Source organism: Ceratotherium simum, chromosome 15, assembly GCF_057802395.1.
Source record: "Ceratotherium simum simum isolate JZ-2026a chromosome 15, ASM5780239v1, whole genome shotgun sequence".
NCBI classification, from domain to species: Eukaryota; Metazoa; Chordata; class Mammalia; order Perissodactyla; family Rhinocerotidae; genus Ceratotherium; species Ceratotherium simum.
The window spans coordinates 50,160,176-50,184,311 of NC_141914.1; the positions used below are offsets into that span (position 1 = coordinate 50,160,176).

General features: G+C 40.8%; 1 protein-coding gene across 2 annotated transcripts in view; it reads left to right on the forward strand.

Annotated features, from left to right (window-relative positions):
• TNIK (TRAF2 and NCK interacting kinase) overlaps window positions 1–24,136 on the forward strand; it is a 389,733-nt gene that overhangs the window by 308,781 nt on the left and 56,816 nt on the right. Inside the window, exons 14-17 of one of the 2 annotated variants that reach the window (XM_004424740.3) lie at window positions 2,051–2,239; window positions 11,906–12,070; window positions 13,039–13,278; window positions 16,291–16,397. In XM_004424740.3, coding sequence (XP_004424797.1) covers window positions 2,051–2,239; window positions 11,906–12,070; window positions 13,039–13,278; window positions 16,291–16,397 — 701 coding nt within the window. The remainder of the gene's footprint in view (window positions 1–2,050; window positions 2,240–11,905; window positions 12,071–13,038; window positions 13,279–16,290; window positions 16,398–24,136) is intronic. The other variant, XM_087440033.1, reaches the window with a different exon arrangement.

The window sequence follows — 24,136 nt, forward strand, 5'->3', positions numbered from 1 at the left end:
CATTCAACCTTGCTCCCTACCCAGGCCAGAGTCCCCTGGCTTACCTTGATCTTCTGATTCTCCCAGCCCTGGGTATCTACTTTTAAGGTAGCATTGAAGCATGATAAACGAGTCCTTCTCTTTCATTGCTTCAGAAGAGCTTTTCTACTCATGCCATCTCTGGTCCCCATGACTTTGAGCTGTTGATGCAGGCCCCTCTCTCTCTTTGTTAGGATCACATTCTGACAGCACAGTGAAACTCTGCAGGATGGTTCCGTTACAAAGACTGTGCATGATGGCATTCAACAATTATTTTATCCCTGCTGCTTGCACAGGAGCCTCTGAACTTTATAGCATTGTTAATTCTGAGTAGCCGATACAGAGGGAACCTGTAATGAACAGCTTTAAAATGTAGCTGGGTTTATTAAAACCAAATAGTAACAGCAAAGCACTGGGCCATCTCAGTCAGCTGTTGCAGCTAGAGGGCTTGTGCTTTTGACTGCATTGAAATGCTTTGGCTTCGGTGTGGCATACTTTTCCTGTTTTGTGAGGAGGTGTCTGGGTGTTTTTTCCCTCCTTCCTTGCACACTTTACTTGACAGCTCTTGTCACCTTTGAAATTACCGGTTCTTTTTCTTTCTCTTTCTCTCTTTGTTTTCCTCTGAATTCTCTGCTGCCTACCTCTCCAGGAGTACATCAGGCGACAGTTAGAGGAGGAGCAGAGACAGTTAGAGATCTTGCAGCAGCAGCTACTGCATGAACAAGCTCTACTTCTGGTAATGGGAAAGCCACGAGCCAGCTGACCTGCTCTGTGTTCATCGTGTGTGTGTGTGTGTGTGTGTGTGTGAGACCTCCTAATGTGCCCGTCCAGAAGAGGGGATCCTCCAAGCCTCATTGACCTCTAAAATCCCATAGAAACTTAATACATTTCCTGACCCAGTTTGCTGAGTCTTAATACATTTAAGACACTGGTTATGCATTCTTTATTAACTCCATTTACTTGTGAAACTTTAACATGAATCCAGCCTTATTATAAGTTCAGACTGTTTTTTTTTTTTTGTTTTTTTTTTTTGTTTTTTTTTTTTATTCAGTTTTTTTCCCCCCAAAGCCCCAGTAGATAGCTGTATGTCATAGGTTCACATCCTTCTAGTTGCTGTACGTGGGACTCGGCCTCACGTTGGACGGAGAAGTGGTGCCTCCGGGCGCTCCCGGGATCCGAACCCGGGCCGCCAGCATCAGAGCGCGCGCACCCAACCGCTAAGCCACGGAGCCGGCCCGTTCAGACTGTTTTTGAGACCCACTGTGTTTATTGCAGAGTAATTTTTGAGGTCCTTTGCAACATGCTGGAACACAATCATAGCCAAATGCATCTCTTCCATAAGAACCCACTCAGCTCTGCAGTCATATTTCATTTGCAAGCTATTAGTTTTACCCTTACGATGGGAACATTTTGTGTTCCCTGCTCACGCAGCTTCCACTTGAAGTACTTTTTTATTACTCTTACACTGCTCTCGAAATGAGCTTCTTGGTGTATGTTTTTTTTAACTGAACTTTTTATTCAGTGGCACTATGATACTTTTTTAGCCTGTACATAAGCTTGCTAATGGCCTTTGTTGGTCCAAATTTTGTTAAACAAAAGATGATTTAGGCAATGTCTTTAGCTACTAATTTAGTTTTGTACCTAACTGTACATGTTTGAATGGTTAATTACTCAATCAGGACGTGGATGGCTCCTGACAGGGGTTGTGTGCTGACCATCCAAATGTCCTCATTATTGCCACTCTCTTGGTTGCAATTCATCAGGGACAAGTCACTTTGCAATGGGTGGTGTTCTGTAGGGACTGCCATTAAAGCAGTAGTGTTTTCATTAAATGCCACATTCTGTGTAGATGCTAACCTGAGGCTGTAGCTTACCTCTATGGCACATCCTGACATTCTCCTGTGGTTCTGTTCGCATTAAGGCCCTTTGAGATCATCTCCTTCGGCTCCATTGCATGCTTTACTGGTAGTGGCCAGTGGTTTCTGTGTGGTGATTTGGGCTTTTCTTTGCTCTTCTTTCCTGATCTGGACAGGAATATAAGCGCAAACAATTGGAAGAACAGAGACAAGCAGAAAGACTACAGAGACAGCTAAAGCAAGAGAGAGACTACTTGGTTTCCCTTCAGCATCAGCGGCAGGAACAGAGGCCTGTGGAGAAGAAGCCACTGTACCATTACAAAGAAGGGATGAGTCCCAGTGAGAAACCAGCGTGGGCCAAGGAGGTAAGTAAGCAAGCAAGTGCAGCCATGCCCTGTGGGCCAGGCGATTGGCTCTCAGGAGTTCATCCCGTAGAAGCAGCGAGTTAAACTAGTGCTACCAAGTTTAAAATCAGTTCATCATAAGATGCACATGCTTTGCTTTTGGCAAGGTACCTTAATCCATTTGTGGGTTGGTTTTTTTTTTTTTTTTTTTCCCTGTATCTTCATGGATGCAGTGCACTTTTGTAAGCAACAGGAAATAGAAAAATCCTTTTCCTTATAGAAGTCCAGTGAAGTTTGTGGCATGAGGATTTTTAGTGACTTTTCCATGGAAGAATATGATTTAGGATTTAAGGAATTCTAGGTAGAATCATTTCCTCTCCATACCTAGACCTTGAAACTGATCATTAGCATTGTTGCTAACACTCCCTTGTTCTTTTGTGGTACCAGTGGATACATAGTTGGCCTCACACTTGTGGTTGTGGTATTCACTTCCAGGGTCAGAGGTCATTTGTATTTCTTTCGCAAATACTTCCAAAGTAATAGTCCTTCATTTGCTCAACTATTAGACTAATGAAGGATTTTCAGAAACTTGTCTCTGTGATGAGCTATTTTAAAAATCTAATTAAAAACTGCATGGTAGGAAAAAAGGGCGATAACCAAATGGATAAAGCAAACAATCACAGTAATAACTCCAGCCAAAATCAACAACCCTTCCAGGAGTCACTGTGTCAGCTCATGTGTGTAACACCCTGGTTTTTAGTTCTGTCGTTATTTGTGGCACCTACTGATTCCTTTATTTTCTTGTGAGCATAGCTAGTCATTTAAAAGGATGTTTGTGTTTTTTTGTATTTTGTTCTAGTATCTTCAGGTATTTATAGCTAGAGCTTATTTCAAGTTATCTAGACTACAGTTTTACCAGAACCAGATTTCTTACCTAAGATCCTATTTTTATAAAAATATTTTTTTATTTTTTCATTCTATCTTACGTATGTAAAGAAAATGCTTGAAATGATGTTGTCCTACTGTTAATGATGGTTGTTTATGGAAAGTAAAAACTGCAGGGTTTTTTCTTTAAACTTTTGTGTACTTTTACATATGGTTTAAATCTTTTATAATGATCATGTACTGTTTTTACAAAAATAATAACTTTTTCTTTTAAAACTTGAAAAACTAAATCTGTAGAGAAAATCATGCTATTCGATGTAAAGAATGTTTTTGATCACTTTCCCTTAGAGTGTGTAAATGATTTGTATTTACCTATGTCTGTAACAGCTGCCTCTTTCTCTTAGATCAATCATTCAAATTTGTGATCCTACTCCCAGGTACAGCATCAGCCCCTTAATAACCCACCTGTTCTTCCAGCTAAGCAGAATCTCTATGCTGTTAAACAGCAGCTAACATGCGTCCTGGCTGGCAGAGATGTGCCACCTTCCTCCACTGCTAAATCATTTTCTAGCCATGCCAAATTGAAACCGTCAGTTAAGCCAGACACAGCTCCTGATCATGGCAGGTATTCAGAAAGCTGAAAAACTAGCCTCTACTAAGCTAATACCAGTAGCATCTGCAGAAATTAATGATTCGAGATCAGGACTCCTGTTTGAGCATCACTCATGGAAGAAAGATGGATCCGCTTGTCCTGTTAGACTTGGTCTTGAAGAACAACTGGAGCCTCGGGAAGCCTCAAGGACCACAGTGAGATCTCCAAAGCCATCTTGCTCCCGAGGATGTAGCCCAACTCGAGAGTTAGGATCTAAGGTCATTTGTGTGTCTTCTCCCAACATCTCAAAAGTGACAAGCCCCAAGTTGTCCATTACTACAAGTAAGGAGGGCCTTTAGAGACTTGTGTGGACCTGGGCACGAGGGGCCTGAATTCATGCACCGTTACAAGTACCTCGACTCCTCTAAGATGTGCTGCATCGCTAAATGACCTCTCTTTGATGCATTACCACATGGCTCTCAGTGTTCCTAGCCCCAAGCATGAGTTTAGAAGAGGGACACGTACAGATCCCGTTGGAGAAGACCGTGATTCTTTGCAAAGCATCCCAGAACTCCTTCTTTCCCCTATGCAGCTCCCTCATGCACAAATGTACCAGAAAGGGGGAAAAAGCCTGGAGCAATTTCCACTTCCCTCCTCAGCCTGTACCCAGCATGTTCTGATTTGAACTTAACCACTTTGACCTCATTGTTACCTAGTTACTATCTGTCCTCATCACTAAGTTTCCTGGCCTGTCCTCCCTATTCAGAAGTAGTTCACAGTTCTCGAGCTTTCAGAAGCCATGGCATTCCTGGGGGCAAATCTTTGCAGATGTCATCAAAGCAGTTTTCTAGACCTCCTGATTCCCCTATGCTTCCTGGCCAGGCTCCCAGCACTAAAAGAAACCTAGCAGTTGGGTGTGCAAACAACATGGCTGTGTCATCAAGCACTCCAGATGTGAGGTTCCCTGGCCATCATAAGTCACCTCTGGTGGGTGACATCTTACAAGGTCGCTGGCTTCCTAGCAGCTTATGCTCTTCCTTTGGGCTTCATGCACTCCTAGACGTATGTGGAAACATTCTTTTGGGATTTCATGTTTATTCCTATCCTCCTGGGTGTGGTTAACATTATCCAGCTTCCAACTAACCCTCAATCTATTCATGAAACAGTTCCCAAGTCTTAGAGTGGGTGTTCATATTTTAGAAGAAAGATGAAACATTTAGTTGACAGAATGAGTGACAGTGCTAAATTTGGGATTGGAGTGACTGATGTACAAATAAGAACAAATAATTGTCTGCCTTGGTTTGATTCATCATTTTCTTTTTTTTTTTTGTTTTTTGTTTTTTGTTTTTTATTTATTTATTTATTTATTTAATTTTTTGTTTATTGCAGTAACATTGGTTTATAACGTAAAAATTTCAGGTGTACATCATTGTACTTCTATTTCTGCATAGATTACATCATGTTCACCACCAAAATACTAATTACAACCCATCACCACACACATGTACCAAATTATCCCTTTCACCCTCCTCCCTCCCCCCTGATTCATCATTTTCTTAACACCCACTTCTTAAAATGGGACTAAAAGTGAATGTGAGGATCCTTATCTTGATCTTTTAATGCTTCTCAACAGCAATGTATGAACTTCTCTTCTAGAGCATTATTTACAGGTTTCTTTTCTTATAGTAGGGAGGTAGGTGGGGCTGAAAGTAGACAAACAGTAAAATACATTTCAAGACTTTAGATAGGGACACAATTTCTAGCTCAGCAGTATGTTAGTTATTTAGTTATCAACCGATAAAAAGATGCTGGGTTAAACTCACTCTTGGAGGTAGAATAAAAGATACCATTTTCTTTTCCAAATGCATCCTCTGCCAGCATATAAATTTGAACGTGTCCTTGCCAGGAATGGGACGGCAGCTCTGCCCATGCCACGGTCTCCTGTGATATAGGGCTAGGCTCTTTTGTCACATATGCCATCCTCTACCCACTGCAGCCTCTTCTGTAATCTGCTCCATATTTGTTTTCTAACTCAGTTCTATACCTTCTCATCAAGATGGTTTTTCCTTCTTTGATTACTTTTCCATCCACTTATTTCTCTTCCTTATTCCAAATCGACAGTTTTTCATTAGCAATGTAATGTTGTTATAATGCTTCATCCTCTGTGTTTTTGTTGCTTCACTTTGTAAAACATAAATCATCATCGCATTTCTCATTACCTTTCTCATTAATTTGTTGGATGCAATAAGAACAAATGAAAATAATCGATCATTTGCAAATCTTGTTGAGCTCTTCCCTCTCTCCTTTTACTGAATATTCTATCTGTTCTGAATGTCACATTGACTTTGATTTTCAGATGTCAGCCAGAAAGGAACATGAATGTGTCTATTAAAAGGAAGGGTAACAGGGGGCCGGCCCCGTGGCTTAGCGGTTAAGTGCGCGTGCTCCGCTACTGGCGGCCCGGGTTCAGATCCCGGGCGTGCACCGACACACTGCTTCTCCGGCCATGCTGAGGCCGCGTCCCACATACAGCAACTAGAAGGATGTGCAACTATGACATACAGCTATCTACTGGGGCTTTGGGGGAGAAAACAAAAAAGAAGGAGGATTGGCAATAGATGTTAGCTCAGGGCTGGTCTTCCTCAGCAAAAAGAGGAGGATTAGCACGGATGTTAGCCCAGGGCTGATCTTCCTCACAAAAAAAAAAAGGAGGGGTAGGGACATCCTCACCCCCTTCAAATTCTCTCACATTTCTGGATTGGGATGGAAGGGAGATTTGTTCTATTTGAAGGGTTTTTTTACACTGTCCCTTTTTGAAAGATAGTTTCCTTTTATTATAATGCCTTTTTCTTATAATGGGACAGATTCCTGTTCCTTATAATGGCATGTGATTGTCTGGGCCTGGCAGTAACTGTGTGTGCCTCCCCCCACCTGACACATACTTTTTTAAAATTTTCACCAGCACACAGCAGTGACAGAATGCTCTGTGTACGTGAGGATTGCGTGAGATTGTATTTCAATTTTTTTTTAACACTCCATCATGTTCTTTCTCTGTGATGCATGCCAGTCATCTGGCTATGGTTTTATTTGGCAAATAATAGGCCAAGATATCTCTTTATATCCTATCAACCCACTGCACTTTGAAATCCCTGTACATAAGAACTCCTTCTGCACTTGGTTTTCTCTGCTATACACTGATGTGTTGTTTTTTTCTTTTTATATAAATTATTTTATATATGAGGTCCCAAATTACCATTGAGAGAGTTTACAGCTCTGCTCCCATCTTTCCTCAGTTTGTCCTTATCTCTCAAGATTTAGCGTAAGAGAGACCTGGAAGGAGTAGTAAGGAGTTTGAGTTCAGGTTCTTCCACTTCCTGGCTGTGTGACCTGGGATAAGTCTCATAGCTTTCCTGAGGCGCAGCCTCCCTATCTGCACTTCTTGCCTCCCAGTTGGGAGGATCCTGGGCAATCGTATATGTGAATGTGCCATTGAAACTGTAGCACTGACAAATGCAAATGAGATACAGTAGTCAACATAGTCATATTTTGTTTTCAAGGCCATTGTTGCCCAGAAGGAATAAGCGTTTTGCTTCTGTTGTTTCTGGTTTGGATTTCACATGAGCGATTCACGAGCATCTCCCCTCTCCTCCACCCAGCCCTCCCCAGTGATAGATGCACACTTCTTCATTTCCCATCCCAGCTTGCTAAAGATTTGCCTCATTACTTTTAAGTTATGTGCTCCATTAGCTTGAGGATTTATACTTTTCTCTGGAATCATTGGTTAGGAGTGGATCTTGGAAAAGTAGTCCAGGCTCTTGTCTTCAGATGAGACTGCATTTCAAGCATTTCACATGAAGCAGCATCTCCCCTGTCCTCAAAAGTGCCTCAGAGAAGGAATATCCCCAGTCTTGCTCAGTAACTATCTACCCCTGTGGTTTTTCCAAAGGATGGTATGACTCAACTCTTTATGTGACCAGGGAGTACAGGGTCAAAGAATCTATGGAGCACTTAAAAGTTACTTGTTGACTTCTTTCTCTTTCTCCAACATTGCCAGTAAGGACAAAAAATCAAACTGTTGTGTTCAGTTGGAAAAAAAAGGAATTCCCATACAATTGTGTTCAAGTCACCAAGTATTAGTTCTTAAGTAAGGCCTTTTAAGGCCTTCATAGAACCCATGGATCCTAAATCATATAAAATATTATTAAAATTCACCCATATTACATAGCAAATACATTTTTGCTATCAACATTTTAAAAATTACTTCTATAATTTTGTTTTGAAATTCTCTCTCAGCAAGTATCATTCATTATTGCAAAGTCAGACATTGTAAGCTATAAATTGTTTTCAAATGCATGAAACAATTTAGCAGTTGACATTGATATAATATTTCCTTTTGTATATGTTTAAACATATTTTTATTTCTTTTGAAAAATTCTTTGAAATCTTGTAATCAATTTTATTTTCAGGTCTTCTGTATTTGGGTAGCCTTTATACGTCTCAGAGACCTTAGACATCACTCTTATCGTACCCAATGGACAGCACAGCCTGCCTGGAGCAGAATTTTATTTCTGAGACCACAGTTATTCTTTCTTTCTCCTTATAATGCTATAATAAATAGTATAGCATTTCTGCAGAGGTGATCCAAACCTCTCCAAAGTTATTTTAGTTTTGATGTTAAAACAATCCTTTTAATAAGAAAAAAATGGCTTTTATGGTAAACTGATCAAGCTCTCCTAATCTTGTTCTCTATATTCATTGAGAATCCCTTCAACTATGAAATTCTTTGTAACAGGTATCTTTTGTTGTTATGCTCTGACACCTTGACACTATGTCCCATGCTACTAGAACGCTCTTTTTTGGTAGTGCCTCTGGTATTTTACATTTTCTTAGCAGCAAGAGGTTAGACCAGAGGCTCAGCTAATAGATTTTTTTTTGAGTATCACACAAGGCAGATTGAAACATATCTTGACTGTACCCCAGTTTTTAATCACATATATCCTTATTCTTGGGGGAGAAAACACACTTTTATTTATTTTTTATTCACATACCTATCTCTTGTTCAGTTAGTACACAAAAGATGTGATGAATCAAGAGAAAGGTCTTTGCCCAGTATCCAAATAATCGGAAGGGGCCTGCTTCTAGACACACTATCCAGCTTCCCTTCTGTGCATCTGAAACTGTTATTGGGATGTTTGATTTGACATCTTTGCTCCAATACTCATGCTGTTCCTTTGCTGCAAAAGCAATGGGCAGCATTATCTTCCTAAAGATTTTGTGACAAGGTTTTCTAGAGATAAAATGTGTAGCTAGATGCCTCATTGTTACACCATTCTCATAGATTTTCAAATTTCTTTGGATAAACTCCCACCCAGGAAATTTCACCTCATTGGATCATCCTGAAATAATTTGCAAAATGTAACAATAGATTGATTATATTGTATATTTTAGAATAGTACAAACTGAAATATACTAATGGTAGGATTTAGCCTATAAACTAACTGAAAGAAGGTTCAGGAAATTTTAGTAGAAGTACATTAGTAATATCTATATACAACTAATCAAACCCATTAATTTCCTATGAAAATCAGTACACTGCTTTCTGCCCTGTTCATTTCCAGTGACAGCTCTAGGGCCTGTGTGGCCTGTGGTCCTATTAGAAGCAAGAATGCTTCCTTTATTGGAGCCTTGCTGCTGGCACTTGCCAAAAGAATTCTTTATCTCAAAAGTGGTTTCTTTGCTCAAGATGGAGTCTCTATGAGCAGACTTTGGACTGTTGTTTTTAATGTGCTTTCTCTAAATGTGTGTTTAAAACTGAGTATAAGGGGCCAGCCACGTGGCATAGTGGTTGGGTTCTGCATGCTCCGCTTCGGCAGCCCAGGTTAGCGAGTTCGGATCCCAGGTGTGGACCTATATCACTCGTCAGCCATGCTGTGGTGGCAACCCACATATAAAGTAGAGGAAGATGGGCACAGATACTAGCTCAGGGCTAATATTCCTCAAGCAAAAAAAGGAAGAAGATTGGTGGCGGATGTTAGCTCAGGGCCAATCTTCCTCAACAACAACAACAAAAAATGCTGAGTATATTTTACAGTTAAAAAAATAATCATGACAAGTATTGTTCACTCTCTGAGTATGTTTGGTTCCTGAATGTCTGGTAACAATTGGCTATAGTTGGGTAATAAGGGGATAGCCAGGTATTTAATCTGAAAATATGTTTGAATCTCTTGGGTTCCTGAGCTCAGACAGCAATGGTTGGATGGTGGGAATTCAGATAGTGAGGGGTGCTTGTACTTGTGATTTATCTATTAATGATCTTTCCTAGTAATAAGAAAATAGCTAATATTTGACTAATTCCAGTGGTCTGGAAATAGTCATCTTCTTTTCAAAGAGTCTAGTATTTGGAAAAGCAATGCATTGCATGCCTTGCTCTCAGTTTATCTATTGCTGTTTTGTGGGACTTCCTCTTCTTTATGGTCTTATCTTGAAGCTGGCTTTGTTTTTTTCTTTTGCTCAGTGCAATAGCCAAATAATTGCTGATGTAATACTTTGCACACAGACACACACAAAGTATACATGTTCTGGTTTATATTCCTAGCTTTTTGCAGCTAATCTTATTTGGTATATAGTAAGCTTCTGGGACATGGAATTTCAAAACCAGTGTCAACTGGATGCTAATTGTATGTACCCTGCACAGCCATGGTGGGGGAAGAGATGTTCAAATTATCCCAAAGTAGAGGCAGGGGGGTGGTTTTCTATTCTGTAGCATATCTTAACACGTTAAAATGTTTGCAGTTAATATGAGAGTTTAAAAAACCAACTTATCCTGTATGTGAGACTGAGTCTGCCTCTAAAGAGATTCAAAATGGGATAGGGAGGATGGGAAAGAATGGCTCTTTTGAATTTTTATTTCAAATCAGGCAGTAAAATGAATAAAGACTCTGAGCTGCTGCATGCAAATATGTCTTGAGGACCTGCATGTGGATTCTGTGACGGGCTCTTGGAACACTCAGATGGTGAGTCAGCAGAAGAGAGTTAAGGCTTACACTGAAGAGTCATCAGAGTGGGATTCATTGCCCTGGTAGGTTTGCAAAGTACAGCTGTCAAATTTACCCTAAAGAAATAAAGGACAGGACACGATGGATCTGGAAGAAAAGTCCTAGACCTCTTGAAGCTGTCAAAGATAAATCATGTCTTGCAGTTTATGTCTTGTTTATCTAAATTTTCCTTTAAAAATATCCTCCATGATAGTCTGTCTGCTGCAAACATGTACTAAGGGTAATTTTTACCTGTGAAAAGGGCATTCCCTGGTACTGTGAGCCTTTCCTGTGACACGCTTCTGATCAGCTATCTGCTTGGGGCTAAGAGAGACTCTGCAAGAAAGGGAATGACAAGAAAATGAAATGGCTAGAAAGGAGAGAGGGTTGGAGGGGAGAGAGAAGAGGGAGGAGGCAAGAATGAAGGCCACTTGTGGAGAAACAGGGAGGAGCAAGGGGAGAGTGAGGCAATGGAGTCTAAGCTGGAAATGGAAGGAATGAGGAGGGGTGATGTATTTTAGGGGGCAGGCAGAGACAAGTGAAAAGAAAGGCCCCTAAAGAGACAAAAAGAAAATGATACAGGAAGTCTGTTTAAGACAGGCCATGCTTGTTAAGTGAGCTCCTGAAACACCCACTTGCCTATCAGTAGGGCATGTGAAGAATTGGAGGGTTAGTGCTCTCAGCTTCATCCTCTTGTCAGCCCTCCCATGTTCTTCCCCTCCCTGTCCCATGAGTCAACTCAAAGCAATTTTCTTTTTTTCCCAGGCAGTCTTAATGCCTACCATGGTTCCCTCTGTCTCCCTCACTGACCGCATGGCTTTGCCACCAATCAGCAAGATAATATCCCAATCAATGCAAGATAAACTCTAAAGCAGACCCCAAATTCCCAGCAAACTAAAATAGTATGAGATAATGGGTAATGGAAGGGCGAAGGCTTAACTGTTCTGTGTGTTTTTCATGCTAGTGTTTACTCTGACAGAAAGAGCTTTTTCGAAAATTCTTGATGCAGAACAGATATCGAGAGTTTTGGCTCCTTAAAATGCATTGATCAGAGGGACACAAAAATGGCTGTGCAGGTGACTACAGAAAATCTTTACTTCTAGGAAATAAAGCAGCTTCTATCTATCTATGCATTGAAGCTCTCTCTCTCTCTCTTTTTTTTTTGTTTGTTTCTAGGTAGAAGAAAGGTCGAGGCTCAACCGGCAGAGTTCACCTGCCATGCCTCACAAGGTTGCCAACAGGATATCTGACCCCAACCTGCCCCCAAGGTCAGAGTCTTTCAGTATCAGTGGAGTTCAGCCTGCTCGGACGCCCCCCATGCTCAGATCAGTCGACCCCCAGGTACATTCTCCTCTTTGTTCCATTGGACATTTCAATAGGGTGTACAGTTAAACCTATTAAAAGCCTGGGGGATTGTAACATGGTTTCAGGCATAGGACCAGTCAAATGATGGCCCTTAGTATAGAATCTACAGTAATATAGGAGGCTGCACTGAATTTGAAGGGTAGAGGGAGGGGCGAGCCAGAAAAAAGCACCATGTTTATCTTTGAGCCAACCGCAAAGTCACTTCTTGGTAAACTGGCCTCTCTGGAGACCCCTAGGAGTTTCTACGAGGTAGAAACAAGCATCTTTTTCGTTATAATTACCAAACTAAAATTTGTATAGACCTCTGATATATATAACCTATTATATTATCCTTTGTTCCTTGGGATTTGGGCATGATCCTGAAACTGGAAAAATTAAAAGGACTTGGTTAAGTAAAAGTGTGTCTTCTAAGCCAGTGGTTCTCAAAGTGTGGTCACTGGACCAGCAGCATCAGCATCACCCAGGAGCTTGATAGAGATGCAGATTCTCGGGTCCACCTCAGACCTACTGATCAGCAACTCTTGGGGTGGGCCTGGCAACCTGTGGTTTAACAAGCCCTCCAGGTGATTCTGAAGGTTAGGGGTTTCAAAGGAGGAAGTTGTAATATTAGAAGAGAAGTGCTCGTAAATGTATTACATTGCTGGTCAACAAATGTTCACTAAAAATTGCTGTTGTTATTACTGTCACCCTTATTTCACTGACTTCATAGCAGTCCCAAGTAAATCATTTAACTTTTTGCCAGGAACCCTGGTTCAGCTCTACACATGGCTCTAAGTGGAAAATTTCGAAGAGCTTTTAAAAAGCACGCTGCAGAAAGCCACGGTGGGCTCCATGTACTCCAAATCTCGTGCCCTAAAACTGTTTTTTCCCTCCCACTGAGTGAGGTACAGGCTGATCTGCTTTTTCTTCTAATAATGCTGCTCTAATGTTGGTTTGATGCTTAGATCCCACATCTGGTAGCTGTAAAATCCCAGGGGCCTGCCTTGACCGCCTCCCAGTCAGTGCACGAGCAGCCCACCAAGGGCCTGTCTGGGTTTCAGGAGGCTCTGAATGTGACCTCTCACCGCGTTGAGATGCCGCGCCAGAACTCGGATCCCACGTCCGAAAACCCTCCTCTCCCCACTCGAATTGAGAAGTTTGACCGAAGCTCTTGGTTACGACAAGAAGAAGACATTCCACCAAAGGTAATATTACTGGGGTGTTTTTATCATCGTCATCATTGTTTTTTTGTTATTATTACCCCTATTCTAGATTTTTTAATAGTAAAGAAGAACATGATAATGCCAAAGCACCATCTCTTCTCACATTTGTTTTGGTTCCTCCTCATTCCCAAGCTAGGACTTGGATTGTCATTTATCATTTCTGTCCTCCATTTTCCCCAAAGAAATGGAGGCTCAAATAGGTTGAATGACTTGGAAGCATATACCCTGTATCCAGAATTAGAACTTTCAACTCCAAGCATTGCAAACGGTTATTTTACTATCCATATTAAGAAATAGAATAATAGATATTTCCTTTGATGACTGAATCTACATCTAGACCAGTTGAAAACATCCATATAAAAAGTAGAAAATTCATTTATTCTTAAAATTCATTTATTCTTCAGGTAGTATTGCTCTTAGAATATTTTAGTTTGCCCCATTTAGGAAAGCTCCTTCTGGGCCAGCTTGTAATCTAATACCAACCTGAATTAATTACTGAGGATAAAACTGTAGGGTAAAATGACCAGCCAGCCCACTGGGCAGAACAGTCCTGGTTTGGGTTCTTATTTTGTGTTTGCCTATACCAAGTCGTTACTCATTCCCCAAAATGTCCCGAAATGTGGCCATGCATCTCACTACAGACAACTTGAAAATATTTCAAAATACTGAAGAAATTTTGCATCAGATTCTTCCTGGTTCAGGATTCCCCTTTCTCATGAGCTCAGCCTAGGCCCCATGACAAATGGAATGTCCCACAATTTCCAGAGATCAATGCCATTGTTGATTTCAGAAAAAAAATATAATTTTTTAATCAATGATTTTCAAATATTTTTCCTCATTTTCATCTCAAAAGGCTATTGTAACAGGATTTCCATTATTTTGAAAATGCAAATAGCTGATAATGGCTTTTTTGTTGGTGTTCTCCTCTTGTAGAAGCAGAGATGCCATCAGAAAAGGTTATTTAGGGAGCAGAGTTCTATATGGAAAATAGGATAGGCAGAGGAATGGAAAATTGGGTGGCTGGAGGAGCAGAGACGAGAGCTGGGGAAACTGAAAATGGAAGTTATTGGTTTACTCTCTAAAAACATGCAGGCGTACATTTACAGAGCTGGGAGAAATATTTAGATCAATACCAAGATTTTAGATTTTAATAATTCGTTAGACTCTTTCTTCTCTACAACTGTTTAAGTTTACAAAAAGAAAAAGGAAAAACAGTAGTAGTGATATTTGATTTGAGCAGGTGGTAACACCGATTTGGTCGTTTTGCTTCACTTGACTGACTCATCTTTCTAGGTCTCTATCTTAAAACATAATAACCAATAAAATTTATATCAATGTTCATATCATTAAATATATTAAACAAAAATATTAAAACAAAGCACATCTTAAAAATATCTAGTACAAAACACAAACCCACTTTATTTTTATTTATTTATTTATTTTGTGAGGAAGATCAGTCCTGAGCTAACATCCATGCTAATCCTCCTCTTTTTGCTGAGGAAGACCAGCTCTGAGCTAACATCTATTGCCAATCCTCCTCCTTTTTTTTTCCCCCAAAGCCCCAGTAGATAGTTGTATGTCATAGTTGGACATCCTTCCATCCTTGCTGTATGTGGGACGCGGCCTCAGCATGGACGGAGAAGCGGTGCGTCGGTGCGCGACCGGGATCCGAACCCGGGCCGCCAGTAGCGGAGCGCGCCCACTTAACCGCTAAACGACGGGCCCAGCCCCCAAACCCACTTTAAAAGAGCCAAAAAGTGAATAATAATCGAAGCACGTGATGAATGTTTAACCCAAATAGCTGTCACAGGGTATCTGCGTTTTCATTTTCTAGTCAACTTGCATGAAGTAAGTTTTCCCTCTTTAGTACACTTACAATATTTGATTTCATTAAAAAATGTTTCATAAAATGAGGCATACTGAATTCTACCTTAGCCCCTTGCCAGATAAGCTGATACTTTTTTCCTGCTATACCTCACAGTCCGATTGGTACTCACATAGTCTTTTTGAAGACCTTTCTAGTATTTTCAGTATTCATCCTGTTTTGTATTACCTTTGCACAGTAATACAATAGCACAGTGTTTTGGGTTTTGTTTTTAATTAGTAATTGCAAGCTGATTAGGAAGTGGAAGCATGCAGGATCTATTGCAGTAGTTCCTCTGAGCTCATTGACATGTGGCTTCTGTCCCAACTTCTAACCTGATAGCCTAGTTTCTCACCAGATTTCATAATTTCCTTATCTGTTTATCAGTTGGGATGTGAGCTAAAAATGGAGCTCGGTTTATCTGGATGGCTCTCATCTGATGCAATTTCCAGTGATCAGCTGAGTTAATGGTACACTAAAGAAATTTCTGGGGACTGGCCTGGTGGCATAGCAGTTAAGTTCACGTGCTTCACTTTGGTGGCCCAGGGTTCACTGGTTCGGATCCTGGGCATGGACCTATGTGTCACTCATCAAGCCATGCTGAGGTTGCTTCCCACATAGAGCAACTAGAAGGATGTACAACTGACATACAACTATCTACTGGGGATAGATAGAAAGAAAGATAGATAGAAAGATAGATAGAAAGAAAAAGGAAAAAAGGAGGAAGATTGGCAACAGATGTTAGCTCAGGGCCAATCTTCCTTAAAAAAACAGAGATGAGAATTGTTTAAAAAAAAAACCCGAAATTTCTGGTATCCACCACTCTTGCACAAAAGGAGGTCAATTATTTTAACCCAATGAATCAAAATAATTAGCTTGGTCTGTTTTTAAATTTGACTTTAAAATTGAGGACCATACTCCTTAATGGTTGCTGAATGTGCCTCATTGCTTTTTGTTTGACTTTGTTTTGGGAGTTAAATATTTCTTTGAGAAATGCAAGGTATTTCTTCCTCGTTTCTGATAGTTTGTAACCCCTGGCAAATCTTTGGAAAGGAGTAGGTTGCTTTTCAGGCAGTAGCCTATGGAAGCTATTTTATGGAAAATATTTCTGAATTTTGTTTTTCTTTCAGGTGCCTCAAAGAACAACTTCTATATCCCCAGCGTTAGCCAGAAAGAATTCTCCTGGAAATGGTAGTGCTCTGGGACCCAGACTCGGATCTCAGCCCATCAGAGCAAGGTAAGGGGAGGAAGATGGTTAGGGTGAAGGAAAAGGCTCCCACCCACCACTGTCATTATTGCTTTCCTGAAAAATGTCTTTGTTCTTTTTTCACTTCAGAGGCATATTGACTGGCCATCTAGACTGTAAGCCTTGGTAGGCCAGACCACCTGCCTTTTATTTCTTCAGTAGTCTTTCACAGAAATCAGTATACAGTGGGGGCTCATGAATGAATGAGTAAATGAATGAATGAATGAGGCAACTCAGAAGCCAATCAGGTGTACCTTACGTGACAGTTTTAAAAATCTGGGAGTAAAATTGCAAAAGTAAGTCTGGTTGCAGTACCCCAAGCCATTACTTCAGATACCATTTCATGGAGTCAGCAGAACAAAATGACCTGGTTTGAGGTGATTTTTAGCATCAGGTCAAGAAATGTGCCCTGGGAACCTCTGAGACGTTACAAAGTAATTGCCAAAGAAATGTAGTCATGACCAGATGCAGAGCTTCCCTAGCTTGGCAAATTACAGAAGGACTAGCTCTTAGGAGGAAATCACCTCTTTGGGATTATGGAGGGTCACTAAATACACTTATGTTTCCACTGTTGCTCTGTGCTCTCCTTGAAATTTCCATCAACAATGTATATTCCTACAGTCAGGAAGTTGCATCCACCTACTGGTTGGTGTAGAGGTCTCAAGAGAAGCTGGAAAGTAAACAATCTCTTTACAGTATCTGAGCAGATTTTATGTGGTAACAGATGCTGTTTGCTGCTATAGTTCATCAAGCTTCCCTCAGATTTTTCATGATGAATACACCCCTTTTTAGGACCAACTGAAATAGCAAATGGCCTCTGCTGAGACTATAACAATGGTGAGCTTGGGCTGGCTGTTTTATTCTTTTTTATTGTGTTCATAATAAGAGAAGGACTCTCCCTTGCTAGTAAGAGAGAAAGAGAGACTGGAAATGCAGGTTATGATTATTCATACATATCTAAAATATGGAATGCTTTTGATCATAAAGTTTTAATTTTCCTCTTCACATGAAAAGCCTTAGGAGAAGGGGTCAGTCCAAGAGAAAGATGGAACTGTCCTAAGAACATTAATCCATTTAGGGCAAAGAAGCTAGCCCATTCTGATTGGAATTACCAATTGCAGGAAGCTGTGAATGAGCCATTTTTTTCCAGTGACTTATCAGATTCAGGCTGAGCTGGTGTTGCTAAGCAGTGCTGAGAACTACTGTAGTGCACTGTGACCAGGGAGCCAAAGGAATGTTAGTCCTGGACTGCCAGCCTGAACTTTATCAGTCCCCCTCTTCAATAAGCGATAAGCCACAATTATCAGTGCTTTTTCTCCTTTGAACTCTGCCCTAGAGGCTCTGTTCATTGGAATAGTTGCTTAGATTTTAGTTGCTGTAGATCAAGCATCATTTCAACTTTAAGTCTTTTTCTTTCTATCAACCAAAAAGAAAGAGAGAGAAATATCATTATATAGTCCAATAAAAACCAGCTCTTTGTTTCCTCTGAAGTGTTATTTTAACAACATTAGGGCCTAGGACAGTTGACGTTTGATGGTCAGTGACTTGCAAACCATGCGCTTTTCCCTTGGAACCACTTAAGTATTGTACTTTGTGCAAAGAATGCAGACTTTTTGAGACAGCTAACATTTTTCTGCTTAGAGAGGAGGTATGGAGGGAGTGAGCTATGAGGTAATAATTATTTACCCTACAATGAAAGTCAGAGGGATTATGGGGAAGGGGAGGGATGGAGAATCTCCATCTCTGCCATGTGGCACAATCCTATGAAGCACACCTGTTTCTTAATATCATGTATCTCCAAGTAGCCAACATTTAAGATGTGAATCGGACTTTGCAACTCCAGATTGGATTGCATTTTTAAAAGCTTCAGGATTTGGTTTACTTACTGTGATAGAGACAGCTTTAGTTCACCTTTGCTGCATATTAAAGCACCCCAAAACTTAGTGGCCTGAAATAATAACAGGTTATTTCTCATGATTCTGTGTTCACTAAGAAGTTCTGCTGATCTCGCTTGACCTTGTCTTGTGGCCTAATATGTGATCTATCCTGGAGAAGGTTCCATGTGCATTTGAAAATAATGTGTGTTCTGCAGTTTTTGAATGGAATGTTCTGTATATTATCTATTAAGTCCCTCTGGTCTGATGTGTCATTTAAGGCCAATGTTTCCTTACTGATCTTCTGTCTGGATGATCTATCCACTGATGTAAGTGGAGTGTTAAAGTCCCTACTATTATTGTGTTAATGTCAATATCTCCTTTTATGTCTGTTAATATTCGTTTTATGTATTTAGGTGCTCCTATGTTGAGCACATAGAGATGTTATATCCTCTCTGGATTGTTCCCTTTATCATTATGTGATGCCTTTCTTTGTGTCTTGTTATAGTTTTTGTTTTAAATTCTATTTTGTCTGATGTAAGTATTGCTAATCCAGCTTTCTTTTTGTTTCCATTTGCATGGAATATCTTTTTCCATCCCTTCACTTTCAGTTTGTGAGTGTCTTTAGGTCTAAAGTGTGTCTCTTGTATGCAGCATATATACGGGTCTTGGTTTTTTATCCATTCAGCCACACTTTGACTTTTTATTGGAGCATTTAGTCTATTTGCATTTAAATTAACTATTGATAAGCATGTACTTACTGCCATTTTCTTACCTTTTTTCTGGATGTTTTTGTAGTTCTTCTCTTTTCCTTGCTTCTTCTCTTGCTCTCTTCCCTTGTGATTTGATGACTTTCTTTCATGTTAAAGTTTGGGTTCCTTTCTCTTTATTTTTTGTGTATTTATATAGGTTTTTGGTTTGTGTTACCATAAGGTTCATATATAATAACCACTTTATATTAGGCTGATGGTCTCTTAAGTTTGACCTCATACTAAAAGCCCTACACTTTTACTCTGCCTCCCCATAGTTTATGTTTTTGACATCATATTTTGCCTCTTTTAATTTTGTGTATCCCTTAACCTCTTATTATAGCTATAGACGATTTTAGTACTTTTGTCTTTTGACCTTCACACTAGCTTTATAAATGGTTGATCTACTACCTTGAGTGTATATTTGCTTTTACTAGTGATATTTTTTCTTTGATAATTTTCTTATTCCTATTTGTGGCCTTTTCTTTTCCACTTAAATAAGTTCCTGTAACATTTCTTGTAAGGCCAGTTTAGTGGTGATGAACTTCTTTAGTTTTTGCTTGTCTGGAAAGCTCTCTATCCTTCCATTCTGAATGATAACCTTGCCAGGTAGAGCATTCTTGGCTGTAGGTTTCTTCCTTTAGGCACTTTGAATATATCATGCCACTCCCTTCTAGTCTGTAAGGTTTCTGCTGAAAAGTCAGCTGATAGCCTTATGGGGTTTCCTTTGTATGTAACTTGTTGCTTTTCTCTTATAGCTGTTAGGATTCTCTATCTTTAATTCTTGGCATTTTGATTATAATGTGTCTTGATGTGGGCCTCTTTGGGTTCATCTTGTTTGATACTCTCTGTGCTTCCTGTATCTGGATGTCTGTCTCCTTCCCCAGGTTAGGGAAGTTTTCAGCTACTGTTTCTTCAAATAAGTTGTCTGCCCCCTTTTGTCTCTCTTCTTCTTGGACACCTATAATGTGAATGTTAGTATGCTTGATGTTGTCCCAGAGGTCCCTTAGACTGTCCTCGTTCTTTTTAATTCTTTTTTCTCTTTTCTGTTCAGCTTGGGTGATTTCCTCTACTCTGTTGTTCATCTACTTCTATTCTGTGTCATCTACTCTGCTGTTGATTCCCTCTAGTGAATTTTTCATTTCCATTATTCTTCAGCTCTGATTGGTTCTTTTTTATATTTGTTAATTCTTTGTTGAAGTTCTCACTGTATTGATCTATTCTTCTCCTGAGTTCAGTGAGCATTCTTATGACAATTAGAGGTAGATTGTACTCTCTATGAGGTAGATTGTTTATCTCTGTTTCATTTAGTTCTTTTTCTGAGGATTTCTCCTGTTCTTTTATTTGGAATGTATTCCTTTGTCTCCTCATTTTGCCTACGTCTCTGTGCTTATTTCTGTGTATTAGGTAGATGTGCTATGTCTCCCAATCTTGGAAACGTGGCCTTATGTAGAAGATGTCTTATGGGGCCTAGCAGCATGCTCCCCTCTTGTCACCCATGCCAAATGCTCCAGGAGTGTCCCCTGTGTGGGCTGCATGTGCCCTTATGTTGTGGCGGGGATGCTATTGCTTTGGGCACATGGGTAGGCTGTGCTGGCCCCCAGGCCAGCTGGTGGTGAGGTCTGGCCATGTGCAGGTGCTATGGGCACGTTATTGGGCAGGGTAGGCCCACAGCATGGCTGGCTGCGAGTTCTGGTAGCACACAACTACTGCAGGTTTGTTGGTAAGTTAGGCCCCCAATGTGGCTGGTTGCTAGGCCCAGGGGCGCATAACTGCAGCAGGCCCCTGGTGTGTCTGGCTTCACAGCCCAGTGGTGCTCTGCTGCCTTGGGTATGCTGGTGGACAGGGCAGGCCCCCATTGAGGCTGGCTGCACCGTGTGTCAATGTTGCCAGCTTGCTCTTGGGTGGGGCAGGTCTCCAGCATGAACTGGCTATGCACCGGAGGCGCTCAGCTGCCTCAGGTGTGCTGATGAGCAGAGCAGGTCCCCGGTGCAGCAGTGCGCAACCATTTTAGGTATGTTGGTAGGCGGGGCAGATCCCTTGTGTGGCTGTTTGTGGACTTGAGGCCAGTGGCACAAGTCAGCGGCCAGCTCGCTGGTGGATGGGGCTGGTCCCTGAGGTGGGCTGTCTGCTGCCTGGCTGCGCTTGATTGCCTCAAGTCCTCTAGTAGGCAGGGCAGACCCCTGCACTAACAGGCTAGAGGGAGGATTCCAATGGCGCCTGCCAGTGTCCGTGTCAGCACTGCTGAACTAGTTCACAATAATGGCTGCTGCCAGTATCTCAGTCCCTCGGGGGTGGGCCCAGCCACTCCTGCCTCCCCAGGATTGGCTCTGAGCTTAGTAAGGAGTCTGTTTTACCAATGGACTATGCACTTTTCTATCTGGTGTTTTTGTGCTGGTTTCCAGGTTGAGTGAGTTTGTGTGTGGGCCCTTTAAGAGCAGGTTTTCCTTTCCCTGAAGTTCTATAGTTTTCCTGGGCATATTCCCTGTTGGTTTTCAAAGCCAGGTATTTTGGGGTCTAATGTCTCTTATGCTGGATCTAAGGGCTGGGGTGCCTAATGTGGAGCTCAAATTCTGCACTCCCCCAGGAGAAGCTTCGTACCTTTGAGATTGCTCCTGACTGTGAAGCACCGTGACTAGGGTGGGATTTTTTCCTCAGCAGGCCTGTATCTCTGCCTCTTCGACCCCTCTCTGTGTTGTCCCTTGTTGTGGAGGTTCTTTTCATCCAGTTTCCAGATCTCTCTCAGAGGAAATTGTTCCACAGGTAGTTGTAGGTTTGTCGTGTCCATGGGAGGAGGCAAGTTCAGGATTCTCCTATGCCGCTGGCTTCCAAACTCTCCTCATAATTCTTTTTGTATTGTTTTTCAGATAACTACCTACTCATAAAGCCATAAAAAAGGGTTGCTTTTAAATAATTTGTTCTTTACAATGCTTATAAGCCACACTCCTTATACTTAGTCAATATTCCTTCTGTCCTCCCAGCCTTTTCTTTGAAATGACTCTTAAGGGAGACTAGAAAATTAGCAAAGTTAGAATGGATCCCAAGAAAAATTACACATGTAATAACGGACAGATTTAAGATGTTTTGTTGTTATTATTTTTATTTGCTAAATTCAGCAAATATATATTGAGGACTCGCTGTGTACAGGGCTGCATGTGACCTTGTGGTCCAGTGACTCAACCAAGGCTGCCTGATCCTGGGGCCCATGAGTCAGAGGATATACTATACCTGCTGCTTTTGGGGGCTACAGGTATTATCAGGGCGAGATTCTATTTCTTGCTTTTCTTTCTTATTTTGCTTTGGAGTAAATATGTGAATTAACTTATCTGAAGAAGGCAGAGCCTCTCTCTTCTCCTTCTGTGGCACACTCAGGGACCATAAGTTTGAGATAACATGTGTCTCAACATGGAAGGAACTTGGGTCCCTGACTTACCACTTGGAGAAGAACCACCAAGGAGAGCAGTTCTACCTCTGTATATTGTGATGTGAGTGAGAAATAAACCATTGCTGTGCTAAGCCAGTGAAGAAAAAAAAAGGCAGAGCCTAATTGTCAAGAAGCTCAGTTTTGCTTCCTGCATTCAGTACTAATGAACTTCAGTTACTAGGTGCAAGACGTTATGTAGTAACTGCAGAATGTGTGATATTTTTTGATAATTTGGGAAACAATATGTTGAAATCAATAAACTACTTAGTACCCTGAATAGAAGACATGAGTTAAAATGGGAATATATAAGCATGTACCTGTAACATGAGGAGAAAAGCAAAGCTTTACCATTTTTAATAGCCTTCCTTCTCCCAGGAAAAACTCGCTGTTATGTCATTCTTCCGCTGTTTGCACATGCCACACCAAATCAAAACGAGCCCTATAGAGAACATGTTCTTAAATAGATATAGTATCGAGCAGGTACAGCTGTGCTGGCATCAGTTGGTCAAGAAAGTGTTATTGGGCCACCCCTGTGGATCCCTACCTTCTGCTTGGTTTGGGGTGACTTATTTTTTATTTCTTTATTCATTAAATACTTCTGGAACACCTGTATATGCAAGGTACTGTTCAATGTGCATTATAGATGTTAACTAATTTAAGCCATAAAACAACTCTGTGAGGTAGTGGCTATAATCACCTCCACTTTATAGATGGAGAAACCAAGACAAACACAAGTTAAGTAAATTGCCAAGGTGACAAAATTAGTAAGTGAAAGAGCCAACATTTGAAACCTGGTAGCCTTGCACCAAAGTCCTCACTCGAAAGCACCAGCTGTGCTGATCTGTTGAGCAGTGAATGCAGCTGTCATTGCTACCTTGTTTTCCCAAGGGAAGGGGAGCTCATGATTTATTGACTGACACGGCACCATTTTGCCTCCACCTTTCTCACCATGTAGTTTAGTGAGTCTGTTAACAGCTCCTCTTAATCTTATGGTTATTGATCCTCATCTTGTGATATTCACTACCTTTTAAAGGTTATTGTTCTGTGAGATCTATTTATATCCCCAAACCTTCCCTACTCAAGCTGGAACAAGTATCATCATGTGCTTTTGACAGTCCCCTTCCTAGACAGCTGAAGTCGGGGTGATAACACAGTCACCATGTGCAGCTGGGCATTGCTCAGGCTGCAAGAGCAATGGGCAGTTTTCAGCTCCAAGATGGACTCTCAAATGCCTTATGTTGTGAAGATGATCAGTTGAGTTGAAATCAAGATTTGACTTGTTCATTTTTTAAAATGCTGTTTTAAAAAATTCTAAGCACTTTAATATTTAACTTTGATTCATCTGTTCTTTTAAAGCAAATTAAAATTTGATCAAACAAGTACATTCAGAATGTGAAAAGATTTAAGTTAAGCCAGAAACACCCAGTCAAAACCCAATGCCTAAATACTTAATTTCAAAAAATAATTCTCTGTCCCATCCCAAACCTATCTTCTTATGGCTCATTTGTTCTCACTGGGTGTGTCATCAAAGAACAAAGTAAAGTGAATTTTGGCAGTCAGCCAATTAATTATAGACTTGGCCCAAGTATTTGGGCCAAGAAATCACTTTGTAATCCTAATTGTCTATTTCGACTTTTTATATGATTCAAGTAAATGGAATAATTGCCACATTTTCACTTTACT